The 12,494-nt window shown below is 52.1% G+C and overlaps 1 protein-coding gene across 1 annotated transcript; it reads left to right on the top strand.

Annotated features, from left to right (window-relative positions):
* Positions 1-232: 232 nt before the first annotated feature.
* Positions 233-11,655, top strand: ACCSL (1-aminocyclopropane-1-carboxylate synthase homolog (inactive) like). The gene is made up of 14 exons (XM_062198026.1): positions 233-777; positions 2,013-2,072; positions 2,507-2,577; positions 2,982-3,051; positions 3,332-3,398; positions 4,368-4,465; positions 4,727-4,804; positions 5,502-5,602; positions 6,535-6,624; positions 7,929-7,974; positions 8,066-8,207; positions 10,148-10,290; positions 10,386-10,539; positions 11,573-11,655. Exons 1-14 carry the CDS (start codon positions 268-270, stop codon positions 11,653-11,655), a joined length of 1,713 nt encoding a protein of 570 aa, XP_062054010.1. The 5' UTR covers positions 233-267.
* The last annotated feature ends 839 nt before the right edge of the window (positions 11,656-12,494 follow it).

Raw genomic sequence — 12,494 nt, 5'->3', positions numbered from 1 at the left:
CCATTCTAATGCCACTAAAGTAGAGGGTTCTAGTGTCTGGGCTTGGTCCACTTAAGCATTGCCCTTGAAGGAATGATTCCTGAACCCCACTGAGCTGCTAACCAAAGGATGGGCTGGGAGGAGTGAGTAGACCAGGCTGAGATCACACCTGTCCCTGGTCGAGCCTGGACCTTAGGGCCAGAGAGAGTCTCCCCTGATGTAGAACATGCTCTTTCTCTCTCTGCAGGTTCCAGCTGGCCTGCTGAGGCTAATACAAATACCTGGAGGATGAGTCACCGGCCAGACACCCCCACTGTCCCCCGTGGCCAGACAAGGAGCCAGCTCCTAAGAGAGCAGAGGGTCTACACCGATCTTCTGGAGATGATCCGGCACTTACAGCAGTCTCTGAAGGAGCACTTTACGCAGCTGACGACCTGGCAGATGCAGGGGCTGTTGTTGTTGGAACAGAGGCACTCTGGAGCCATCTGCAAGCAGGAAGACCTCCTTGATGACCTGATGTGCCAGATGGTCAACCTGCTAGGGGCTGAGGCCGTGAGTGGCCTGGGGCTCCGCCCGCCTCTCCCTGTCCTGGATTCTCAGGCTGCTAACAGGGGTGAGCGGAGGGTACTGTCATCTCAGGCTGACCAGCCAGTTCCCCAGCAGAGGGATTCAGAAGCCGCACTTGTCAGCCATGACCTCTCCAGCCGTGGAACCGAAATCTCTGTCTCTTACCACCTGCACTTCCAGGACTACGAAGCCTACCAGAGAGACAAATACCACAAAGTCGAGAACACCTTGGTAAGGACTGGGGCAGGGAGCATCCCTGAGGGCCCTGGTCACTAAGAGTCGCTGGGCAGTACTGTGCCCAGTACTGTTCCTCTCAATCTTCACATCCTATGGTGCCTCCTTGAAGGTAAGGGAACAGTCACAGAAATCGGGTGACATGCACCAGAAAGTTGGCGAGCTGAAGGCAGATTCCCTTCACCCCCACGAGTGCTACCTAAATCCCAGCTCTTGGCCACTAGGAGCTGGTCACTCTGGTCACAGTGGTACATGAGTTCCTTATGGAACTTGGCATAATGGTGAATGTGGCCAACTAGTGGGGAAACGAGCATTAATAATGTGTCCAAGCGTGCTGAAAGGATGCCTACTTCGCGTGTCTGGGCAGGTGTCTTAAAGACTGAACCAGCCAAGCCTGGGTGGCGGTAGTCCCCCAGGAAGGGGCAGCAGCATGCATAGAAGTTTTCAGCTGGCGAGGGCTTGGCGTGATTGGGAAGGAAGGCCCATGACGAGAGGAGGGACAGTGAGTGCAATGGCAAAAGCACGAATAGCCATGGAGGGATGTGTGATGTGATGGGGCATGCGTGATGGTGACATGGTTCCCGGTGAAGGAGGCCCACAGCAGGTCTCTAGCCAGAGGGCAGAGGATGGCACAAGCCATGCCTTCCCTCCTGTTCCCATCCAAGTGAGGTGTGGCCAGTGACCATCTGCTTTTCTGGGAGCTGAGTCCGTTGTCTCCATACTGAATCTCCTTCAGTAACCTGGAGGTCCCCATGTGTAAGGAGAAATGGCAGAGATGAGTACTAGGTAGGGCCTGTGGTGGTCAAGGGGTCTGGATTCTGGGGTCCAGCAGGTGAATCTCTGCCCATCACCAAAGGTCACACAGCTCGTACGGTACTGAACTCTTGTGAATTTCTTACTCGGGATCACGCAGAACCTTCTTCCCAGGAGTTGACAGTTCATGTAAAGACTTTGTCCTGTGTCTTGCACATAGTAAGAACTCAATGACTGGTAGATAAACATAATATAACCTTTAATTATCTATGAGACTCTAAACGGGAGGAATTTGCAAGCTTTAAGACTGGATTCATGGAAAGTTTGCTAACATTTCAAGTTGTGAAACACAGGTTGAAAGAGCCTCGTGGGGGAGTGAGATCTCCGAAGTAAGCCAAGCTGAGTACTTACTGATACCTTTGAAGGGGTCCATAAAGGGTGGGGCAAGAGGGCTAATCTCGGGTTCCTTCCTTCTCCAGGGCTTCATTAACCTTGGCACCAGTGAGAACAAACTCTGCACCTACCTGCTGACTGAAAGGGTGAGTTGTGTACTGGGCTGCGCTGAGCCTCACCCACCAAGCCCCATCCCCCTAGAATGTTTCTTGGCACGTGGTAGACGGAAGAGTGGGACACAAGAGTTTAGGAAAAGAGGGGGGAAGAGATACTTGTAGAACAGTACATCTAACTTCCCCGCCATGCTGAGTGTGTCTAGGGGTATTCTCTGGCTAAGTAAAGGTAGATAGGCTGCCCGTGGAGCCTCTACACTGGGGCGGTTATCAAATACTTCCCAGTGATGTGCCTACAGCACTTGAGTAATGTATGTCAAGAAAGGAGCCTCATGCATTAAGGAGCAGGTAGCAAGTACACCTGCTCCTCTTCTAGGAGGCCGAGTACGTGTAGACAGACATTCTTGCATAAGTGGGGAATAGGTAGACCTCTTGGGCTGGCTGTCTTCATGCTCTGTTTGTCACAGTTGTGCCGGAGTGACATGAACCGCATTGAGGACATCCTACTGCAATATCCTGATTGGAGAGGGCAACCCTTGTAAGTGACCTCTGAGACCGAGGGTCTCCTCATCCACGGGCACCTATCCTTGTCCAGGGGAGGACTCGCAGTGCCAAATTCTTGGTCTGCTGCCTCCCTATTTCCTTGGGTAACAACTTCTAGGAAATGCCTAGAGCTAAAGCTCCTCAAGAGGCAGCTTACTATGGTAGGAATAGCACTGTCCTCTAATGTAAAAGGCCCATGTCCTTGTCCCGACTCTCTCCTATCGTCTGTGTGGTCTTGGGGCATTGATAGCCTCAGCTGATAGTCTTGTAAAATGAAGCAAGACTGGGTGGCAAAGACCCCTTTTATGTGGACACTCTGTCCTTTGAAGAAGATGGGAGTGTAGACCCTGAATGAGGATGGAGGCCTGGGAACCACAGGGTGTTTGGGTCTGTCCACAGCCTGCGGAAAGAAGTGGCTTGTTTCCTGACCGACTACTGCCAGGCTCCGTCTTCCCTTGATCCCGAAAATGTGAGTCAGTTTCTTGGCCTCCTGCCACCCTGGTGGTGGGCCGTGCTTTCCCAGGCTGCAGCCTTCCTGCCACCCTGGTGGTAGGCTGCATTCTTGGGAGACTGTGTTTTCTGGGGATCTAGGGAGAACCCATGGAGACTTTGAGGGCCAGGGTAGAGCAAAAGCCAGTGGGTCCCAGCTGAAAGGCTGTTGGTGGCTGTCCCTTCTGGGCCAGGGAGGCAGCATGGCTACACCTTACACAGGTATTGTTTTGTGACTTCTGCTTCTTGTGCATTGTTAGGTGGTTATTCTCAATGGCTGCGGCTCCGTCTTCTCTGCATTGGCCATGGTTCTGTGTGATCCAGGGGGTGAGTAGATGGGCTCTGCTTTCCGTCTCGGCACAGTACTGGCATCTGGGCAGGAGTACACAGGCACCAGGCTTGGGGGGGGGGGGAGAGTATCTTGACACAAGGCCTTTACCCCAAGTGCTAGGACATCTATACTTCGGACAAATTTGTGTTATTTCTAAGGGAGCAAGGGACTTAGATTCCCTACTTACTGTAGAAGGGAAGCATAGAACAGTCTTCAAGGATGTATACTCCAGGAGCCGTGGCAATGGAAGCCATCCCCTTATACTGATAGTTGGGCTTTGGGGCCAATGGCAATACAGGAAGCCCTAGTAAATGGCTTAGACTATATAGACTTCTTTCCTCCTCAAAAAAAGGCTAATTATAGTGAATTTTGGACCAACTAAGGCTGAAAGGCCTGCTTTCTATCTCCCTCCTAACAATGCCCAAGGGGCTGGCACTGTGGCATAGCAGGTCAAAGCCCTGACCTATAGCACTGGCATCCCATATGGGCGCCGTTTTGAGTCCTGGGCTGCTCTACTTCTGATCCAGCTCTCTGCTGTGGCCTGGGAAAGCAGTGGAAGATGGCCCAGGTCCTTGGGCCCCTGCACCCACGTGGGAGACCTGGAGGAAGCTCCTGGCTCCTGGCTGTGGATCAACTCATCTCTGGCTGTTGCAGCCATCTGGGGAATGAACCAGCAGATGGAAGACCTCTCTCTAGCCGGACTCGGGCCTGGGGTGCTGAGCCATTTACAGCAATATTCTTCCCCTTTCTTCTCTAGTACTGTCCCCCCCCCCCCCAAAGAAGAAACTAGAGTTCTGTTCCCAGATGATGTCTGTAAGAATGGCTGAGCGCAGCAGCATGAATCCCTGGGGAGAAGGGACTGCCAGACTGACCATTTCTGTTGGCAGCTTTGCTGCTGGTCTAACGACCAATGCATCCTGCTGGAGGGGACCTGAACTGACACCTCTGTCTCCCTGTGCTTCCAGACGCCTTCCTGGTCCCCACCCCCTTCTTCGGTGGCTTCGTCTTTAGCTCCAACCTGTACGCGAGAGTTGAGCTGATTCCCGTCCACCTAGAGAGTGAGGTCAGAAGGGGGCGGGCTCTTCCCTGCTCGGCCCACCTGGGCAAGGAGGGGGTCTAGGGCCATTTAGAAGGGGTGTGGGACCTTTCCTCTCTTCACCTGTGAGTGATGCTGGGGGAGGGGTGAAGAAACAAGAGTGCACGAGGCTTGTGGTGCCGGCAGCCCGGGGTGAAGGCGAAGGCTTGTCTGGATTAGTGGGAGTAAGGAATCGAGAGGCCTAGGCACTCTCTGTGTAGGCGTTCCTCAGTTGTGTTTCTCTTTCAGGTCACTGGGGAGAACACCCATCCTTTTCAGCTCACTGTGAACAAGTTGGAGCAAGCCCTGGTAGAAGCTAGGCTGGAGGTAAGGGGGGAAATACTATTTTCAGGGTGGCTACTACTGGTGGTGGACGATGTTGCATATCAAATCTCTCACACAAGTTGTTCACCGGGGCTGACGCTGTGGAGTAGCGGGTAAAGCCGCTGCTTGCAGTGCTGGCATCCCATATGGGTGCCAGTTCTAGTCCCAGCTGCTCCACTTCCGATCCAGCTCTCTGCTATGGCCCAGGAAAGCAGAAGATGAGCCCCTGCACCCATGTGGGAGACCTGGCAGAACTCCAGGCTCCTGGCTTCAGATCAGCCCAGCTCCGGCCATTGCAGCCAACTGGGGAGTGAACCAGCAGATGGAGGACCTCTCTCTCTCTCTCTCTCTCTCTCTCTCTCTCTCTCTGCCTCTCCTTCTTTCTCTGTGTAACTCTGACTTTCAAGTAAATAAATCTTAAAAAAAAAAAAAAAGTTGTTCACCAAGCTCTGGTGGGCTCTCTCAAGTCAGGAGAGACAGTGACAGAGACCAGGGGCATGTCTCCGTAGGGGCCCATCCGTGGCCACCCCAGACCCCATTGTTCCCCCTCTGTGGACCTGATGCTATTTGCTGCTTAGAGATCCTGCCGAGCCTCCTTGGCGTCACCTACCAGATGTCCTGTCCCGTAAGGCTGCTTGGCTGGCTGGGGGGTTGATAGAAAGGCCTTGCATTCACTCAGTGGCGTTTGGGATCTTTTTAGCGGAAAAGGGTCAAAGGCCTCGTGCTCATCAACCCCCGGAACTGTCTGGGTGACGTCTGCTCCCGGGACTCGCTGCAGGAATACCTGGAATTTGCAAAGAGGTAAGAGTCTGACTGCTTGACTATACGGGATCCCTAAAAGGGTTCCCATCACTTCTGGTTGCCTCAGAACCAGAGCTAAATATCCTTACCATACACTGTAGAGCTTCGTACAACGAACTGAAAAGGAATGTACCCACGTGTTTACCACTTCAATCCATGTGGTTTTGTTTTGTCCTTTCCTTGCTAGCTTTTGCCCACGTACAGACATTCACCCGCTGATACTTCTGTGGCTTCCCTCTGGCCTCCATTTCCCAAGGTCCTTGGGCTGAGGTGTCGAGGAAGACAGACCCTGAGGTCTTGTGGGACCAGGGCGTGCTCCTACAGAACGTTGATCCCTAACGTTCAGTTAGCCGCTAGAATCCTCAGGCAGCCCTGTCGGGGCAGGCAAACTTCTGTCTTCCAGAAGAAACAGCAGTGTCTTGGCCTCCTGACTCACCCAGACTCTTAGTGGCAGAACACGGGGACGGGAGGAAGATGCGCAAGACTTCAACACGGCTGGGTGGAGAGCCCAGCTCCAGCCTCTGCTCACGGAAGGAATTCCCTTCACATCTTGGAGCCTTACGGGTTTTTTTTTTGTTTTGCTTTGTTTTTCACCCGTGAAAGGGAGACAACTGTGGAGAGGACTGTTGGGAGAATCAGTGAGGTGATGTGTATAGGCACACTTGGTGCCAGACTGAAAGTCTTGGGCACCCAGCCGCCTCCCATTGGTGGTTGAAAGGTTAAATAAGTTGTTCTCATGTGTGTCTGTGTTACCCCCCAAGCCAGGCTCCAGGGTCCCTGGTGGCCTATCAACTCAACCTTAGAAGGGTTGCATGGCTGCTGGGGAAGTCAGAGTTTCTGATCTCTGTCCAGAGAAGACCATAAAGTGAACTTAAGATTGGGTGGACAAGCTAGGCCTTGCTCGCTCGCTCGCTCTCTTCCACCCAATACAGGAATCGCCTCCATGTGATTGTGGATGAGAGCTACATGTTCTCTGTGTTTGATGAATCTGTCACATTCCACAGTGTTCTGAGCCTAAAAAGGTGAGTTTGGCTTAGCTAGAGTTGGGAATGAGAACCACAAGGTCCCTGCTTTGTAGGATGTTGCTGTCTGCTAGTAACCGAGTTAGGTGGGGAGTGGATACAAGCAGAGCATCGTCTTCCCTCCCAACTGTCCCCTAGTGCAAATGCCATTTTGTATACAAGATTACTCGAGGACAAGGTAGAAAGTGTACCGTCAAAGGTTAAGATAAAGTCCCAAAGCCAGCCAGGGTGTTCCTATAGAGCACCGGAAAAGCACAGAGCAGGGCAGATTTCAAAAGCTTAGTATTTGGCTCCAGGGGTGAGAGTCCAGCGAGGCCAGGGAAGGGCATCTTGGCAGAAGGAACAGCCTCACAAAGGTGAGCAGGAAGAAATAGGTCAGGGGGGAACATCGGACACCGTGGTTATGACACTGCTTGGGACAACTGCCTCCCGTGTTGGAATGCCTGGTTCGTGTCCCAGCTCCTGCCCTTCCAGTTCAGCGTTCAGCTAATGCATACCCCGGGAGGGGGCAGATGATGGCTCAGGTACTTGGGTCCCTGTCACCCACGTGGGTTACCTGGATTAAATTCTGGACTCCTGGCATGGCCTTGGCTTAGCCCTAGCTGCTTGTGCACATTTGAGGACTGAACCAGCAAATAGATCTCTGTGTCTCTTTCTGTCTTTCAAATACAATGAAATTAAAATTTTAAAAAGAATATATTTGAGCATTTCCTAGAAATGGTGGTTTGGGGTGAGCATTTGGCCTAGAGGTTAAAACACCCGTGTTCCACATCGCAGTACCAGGGTTTAATCCCCAGCTGCCCTCCTGGCTCCAGCTTCCTGACAATATAAATCCTGAGAGTTGCCAAGTGAAGCTTCAAATAATTGGGTTCCTGCCACCCAAGTGGGAGACCTGGATTGCATTCCTAGCTCCTGACTTTGGCCTGGCCCAGTCCTAGCCACTGTGGACATTTAGGGATGGGTGCTCGCCATATCTGCCTCTCAAATGAAAAAATAAATATTAGAAAGGGTCTGTAGCCCTTACCTGGAGAGCCAACTGCCAAGAAGGTAGCTTTGGACGAGGTGCAGGAGAACCACAAGTCAGACTGAGGGTCCTAGACATCATTCAATGAGTTCTTCAGGGGTGACTTGGGTTGACTTCCTGGCTTAACTGGAGCAGCCATTTCTTGAACGTTGGGACCCGTAGACCTTGCTCTCTAGGAAGCAGCACAATTCCATCTTCCCGTTTCTGCTCAAAGACCCCACCCGAGTCTCCAGCCTTCAGCTATTTCTCCCTAACTTTGGCTTCTGCATTTATTCTCTAGTTTGCCGGACCCCAATAGGACTCATGTGATCTGGGGAACTAGTAAGGTGAGCCCCGGTTAGCATCCTTGAAGGAAAGGGAGAAGGGACTAGAGGGCAGACAAATCACATGTTGCCTCCTCTACCCCTCTTCCTCTAGGATTTTGGCATCTCTGGCCTTCGCTTTGGGGCTCTGTACACCCACAGCAAGGGCGTGGCCTCTGCTGTGTGCTCCTTTGGCTGCCTCCATGGTACCTCCGGCATCACCCAGTACAAGCTATACCGACTGCTCCAAGACAGAGGTACTGAGCTCCAGCCCCAGGCCAGCGTCTTGGACAGACCTCAGGGCCAGCAGGAGTCATTAGATTTGCTTGGGCTTCTGATGTGCCCTCAACTGAATTTATCTTATGCCACAAGTTTAACCATTGCAGGATGTGAAGTTTGGAGGAGGGCAGGACACAGCTCAGATAGAGCAGTGGAATATGGGTAGAAAGTGGAGGTCTTGTTCTACAACACAGGATGGGCTTTAAATTGCCATACTCTACCAGGAAATAGTCAGCCCTGCTCTAAGACCTGCAAGTAGGAGCTTCAGAAACTGGCCTTGACGTGAATGTCTGTTTTCTCTCCCCAATACCCTGCTTGCTTCAGGCAAAGGTGACAAAGGAACACCCTGATTCTTCTATTAGAACTTAATGTCATCTTCCCAGGAGGCTGAAGAAGAGCTGTCCTTTAGACGAGTTGGTGTCCTGAGGTCTATGGCACCTCGATTCCCCTCTCCACTTGGGTCTCGAGTGAACGCTGACCTCAGACAAAACTGCCCCCCTTTAATGCCATGGCCCAAGCCTGGAAGAGGCCCCCTTTTAAAAATTCCTTGTGCTAGGACCGAGCTAGGACCGAAGGTTAAATGATAGCTGTGATGTACTGAAAGAGCGATATCATTAGCAACTTGCTTTCGACTTTGAGTAGAGAAGAATACGGATCAGGTAAAGCCCACAGGATGCTTCCCTACATGGTGCCAAGCTCCTCAACATTTGTCAGAAGTCAGATCCTAGCCCATGGATCTCTGGGTCTCAACCTTGGGTGCACCTTGGAATTGCTTGGGGAGCTTAAATATTTAAAAAAAAAAAAAAAAAGCACAAAACTATTTATCTGAAAGACAGAGGTGGGCCAGGGTGTGGTATAACAGGTTAAGCCTCCATTTGCAATGTTGACATTCCATACTGGAGCACAAGTTTGAGTCTTGGATGCTCTGTTTCCAATCCACTTCCCTGGTAACATGCCTGGGAAAGTCACAGACAATAGCCTAAGTACTTGTGTCCCTTGCCAGGGAGACCTAGATGGAGTTCCAGGTTCCTGGCTTTGGCCTGGCCTAGCCCTTGCCGTTGAATCCATCTGGGAAGTGAACCCAGCAGGTGAAAGATCTCTCTGTCTTTGCCTGTCTCACTCTCTCACTCTTTCAATTAAATAAATAAACAAACCTTTAAAAAAAGGATGCAGAGAAATGGACACAGAGAAAGATCTTTCATCTGCTGGTTCATTCCCAATATACACAACAGCTGAAGCTGGGCCAGGCCGGAGCCAAGAGCCTGGAACCCAATCTCTGCTTCCCACATGGGTGGCAGAGACGGCTTGAGCCGTCCCCTGCTGCTTACCGAGAAGCACGCTATCAGGAAGCTGGATAAGAAGAGGAGACGGGCTCGCTCAGACACTCTGATATGGGGTGTGGGCCCGCCAAGTGGTGTCTTAACCACTTGGGAAGCTTAGATGTCGATATGTGGGCTCCATCCTCAAGGATCCCGATTTAGATGACCAAGGGGTATATCCTGGACACCAGAGCTTCCGGAATCCCTCCAAGAAGTTCTGTCACACTGCCAGTGCTGTGCACATCTCCAGGCAAGTCCAGGTGCCTCCAAGCCCTTTGTGTGAGGCAAGAGGAGCAGTGAGTTCTATGTGCCCAGTTGACAACATTAGCAGCAAGCCCTCCAGGGGTACCCTGACTCCTTGTCTCGGGGGTATAAACTCGATGGCCCTGCTAGACCATTGAGAAGCCTGATGTCTCCCCCAGAGCCATGGAGAAGAGGGTGAGTGTGTTGGATGGAAGCCACTAGCTCAGGCATTGGGCAGAGTCTGTCCCGGTTATAGAAATTCCTTGCATGAAGTCTAGTCGGGGAGCACTGGGGAAGGAACCCCCTGAAAGCTCTGGCATGAGGTCTGTGGCGGCCCTCTTCTCCCACCTCTCCAGAATGGATTGACAAGGTGTACCTGCCCGCTAATCGCTCCCGGCTCCGGGACGCTCACAAGTACATCACGGACGAGCTGAAGGCATTGGAGGTCCCCTTTCTCAAGGGTGGCTCTGGGCTCTCTGTCTGGATCAGCTTGAAATCGGTGAGTTCTGGCAGTGAGGACAGGCGATCCGGGTGGGCCTGCTGGGCTCAGCTCCTGTGGTCCTGGGCTCAGCTCCACTCCTGCACCCTCCCTAGTACCTGGAACCATGCACGTTTGATGAAGAGCTGGCCCTCCATCGGCGCTTCCTAGACAACAAGCTGGTGCTATCACGTGGCAAAAGCTTCAGGTGTGAGGAGCCTGGCTGGTTCCGCCTCACCTTTGCGGAGAGGCCTTCTGAGCTACAAGTGGGTGAGTGGCGCTGGCCCCCCAACCCTGGCCTCCTTACAGACACTGCTCTGTCACTCCGTGCCTGAATCCTCCTGTGTCTTTCATCTCCTCTCCTGCCCCACATACCAGCTTTGTGTAGGCCGGACGCCAGACCTCCTATATGGTTTCCATTTTCATCTCTATGCTGCTTTGGAAACAGGAGCAGATACATCCCTCGAGTTCCTACGTTTTCATTCACAATACCTTTTGGGTATCCGTTCTGTGCCCGCCATTGAGTGAGGCGCTGGGCCCATATGCTAACAAAGAAGCACTCTTCCAGGAGTGGGCATTTGGCACAGAGATTGATGCCACTTGTGACACCTGCATCTCAGAGTTCCTGGATCTGAGTCCTGGCTCCTTCTGATGCACACCCCGGGAGGCACAGGTGGTGGCTCAAATACTTGGGTCTCTGCCACCCATGGGGGAGGCCCAAATTGAGTTCCTGGCCCCTGGCTTTGGCCTGGCCTAGCCCCAACTGTGGTATGCATTTGGGGAGTGAACCAGTAAATAGGAGACTGGTCTGTCTGTTTGCTTCTCAAACATTTTAAAAAGACAGCTTTTACCTTGGGGACTGACTGTCTAGCTGGTGAGAGCGGTAGATGGCCATAGAAGTCCTGTAGTTTCGTACTATAAAGCTCAGATTCTGACCTGAGGGCATGACGCTCACGTAACAATTACCTGTTGCGTGTCTGACAGTATGCTGGCCCCTGGCAATGTAGCAGTGCATTGTTCATTCTCACGAGCAGTTATGGAAAATGGTGAATGGAAAGACATTAGGGACAAACAAAAATCTCAAGGCCAAAGCCAAAAGCCAGAGCACAGGGTTTGCTATGAGACATTGAAGCATCTGGCAGGCTGCTGATATGACAATAAGTTCAAAAGCAAACCCATCAGGGATATGACAGGACTTGGATGTGCATCCCAAGGAAAAGACTTGCTGAGCAGCCGTGAGCCCCAGGGGCCCACCCGCAAATGCACTGATCCTTATTTCTGTCTCCATTTGGACCCTCTCTAGCCATGCATCGGTTCCGTCAGGTGCTGGAGGAGCAGAAGCAGGATTGGATAGTAAAGCAGCTGGCGAACGCCATGCGGGAGTAGGCTGCCGGCTTCCCAGCCCACGGCTCTCCTCGGTCACCTGCCCCGGGGGCCCGTGGTCAGAGCGGCCTCTGGTCCCAAAGGCTGGGGTACTGGACTGTGGCTGTGACTGAGCAGACGTGGGCTCCTCTGGGAGCGGTCTCACCTGACCCACCATCAACCTTCTCAAGCTGAGCACCTGCCAGCTTTGGAAGCCTAGCGGCTTTTTTAGTCTTGGTAACCATTTTATATACAAAACGGTGTTTTTATTGGGGTTGGGATGGGAAGGCCTGCAGGCACCTGGATGGATAAAGGGAGCTGTCTGGATGTCTATTTTAGATGGGTTCAGTTTTTAGAATGACTATCTAATAAATTCTGTATTCTCTAAAATTCCAGGACGTTTTCCTACTTACATTCTCCATGAACGCCTTTGGGGGAGAGACTTCTAAGTTCTGAGGCAGGTTATATATAAAGTTTGCTGTCAGGACAGTTGAGAAGAGGTAGAAAGAAGCAGTTCCTAGTGAAGGACACAATTTCCATGCGTTGGCTGCCAGATTCCAGAGAATTCTCACAGGATCACACCCACCGTGGTGGTGGTGGGGTGTGTGTGTGTGTGTGTGTAACTGCAGGCACTTGTTTTTCCAAATAGAGTTCTTTGCACTTCTGTCTTCCCACAAGGCCTGAACATGACTGTGCAGTCTCACACTTAGTGTCTTGGCCTGTTTGTGCTGCTCTGATAGAATACCAGAAACTGGGTAGCTCATTAACAACAGACTTGGCTCAAGTCCAAGGTCATGGCCCTGGCAGATTCAACGTGTGGGGATGGCCTGTGTGTTCTCTGTCCCCTCCCAGGGCAGGAGGGC

Source organism: Lepus europaeus, chromosome 7, assembly GCF_033115175.1.
Source record: "Lepus europaeus isolate LE1 chromosome 7, mLepTim1.pri, whole genome shotgun sequence".
Lineage (NCBI taxonomy): Eukaryota > Metazoa > Chordata > Mammalia > Lagomorpha > Leporidae > Lepus > Lepus europaeus.
The sequence above is the reverse complement of the archived record's forward strand: the minus strand, read 5'-3'. Positions and strand labels throughout refer to the sequence as shown.

Coding starts and splice junctions, on each gene's coding strand:
- ACCSL (XM_062198026.1), top strand. CDS start 268: ATGAGTCACCGGCCAGACACCCCCACTGTCCCCCGTGGCCAGACAAGG. Junction 2,073..2,506: donor CCTACCTGCTGACTGAAAGG/GTGAGTTGTGTA, acceptor TGTTTGTCACAG/TTGTGCCGGAGTGACATGAA. Junction 3,399..4,367: donor GGTTCTGTGTGATCCAGGGG/GTGAGTAGATGG, acceptor CTGTGCTTCCAG/ACGCCTTCCTGGTCCCCACC.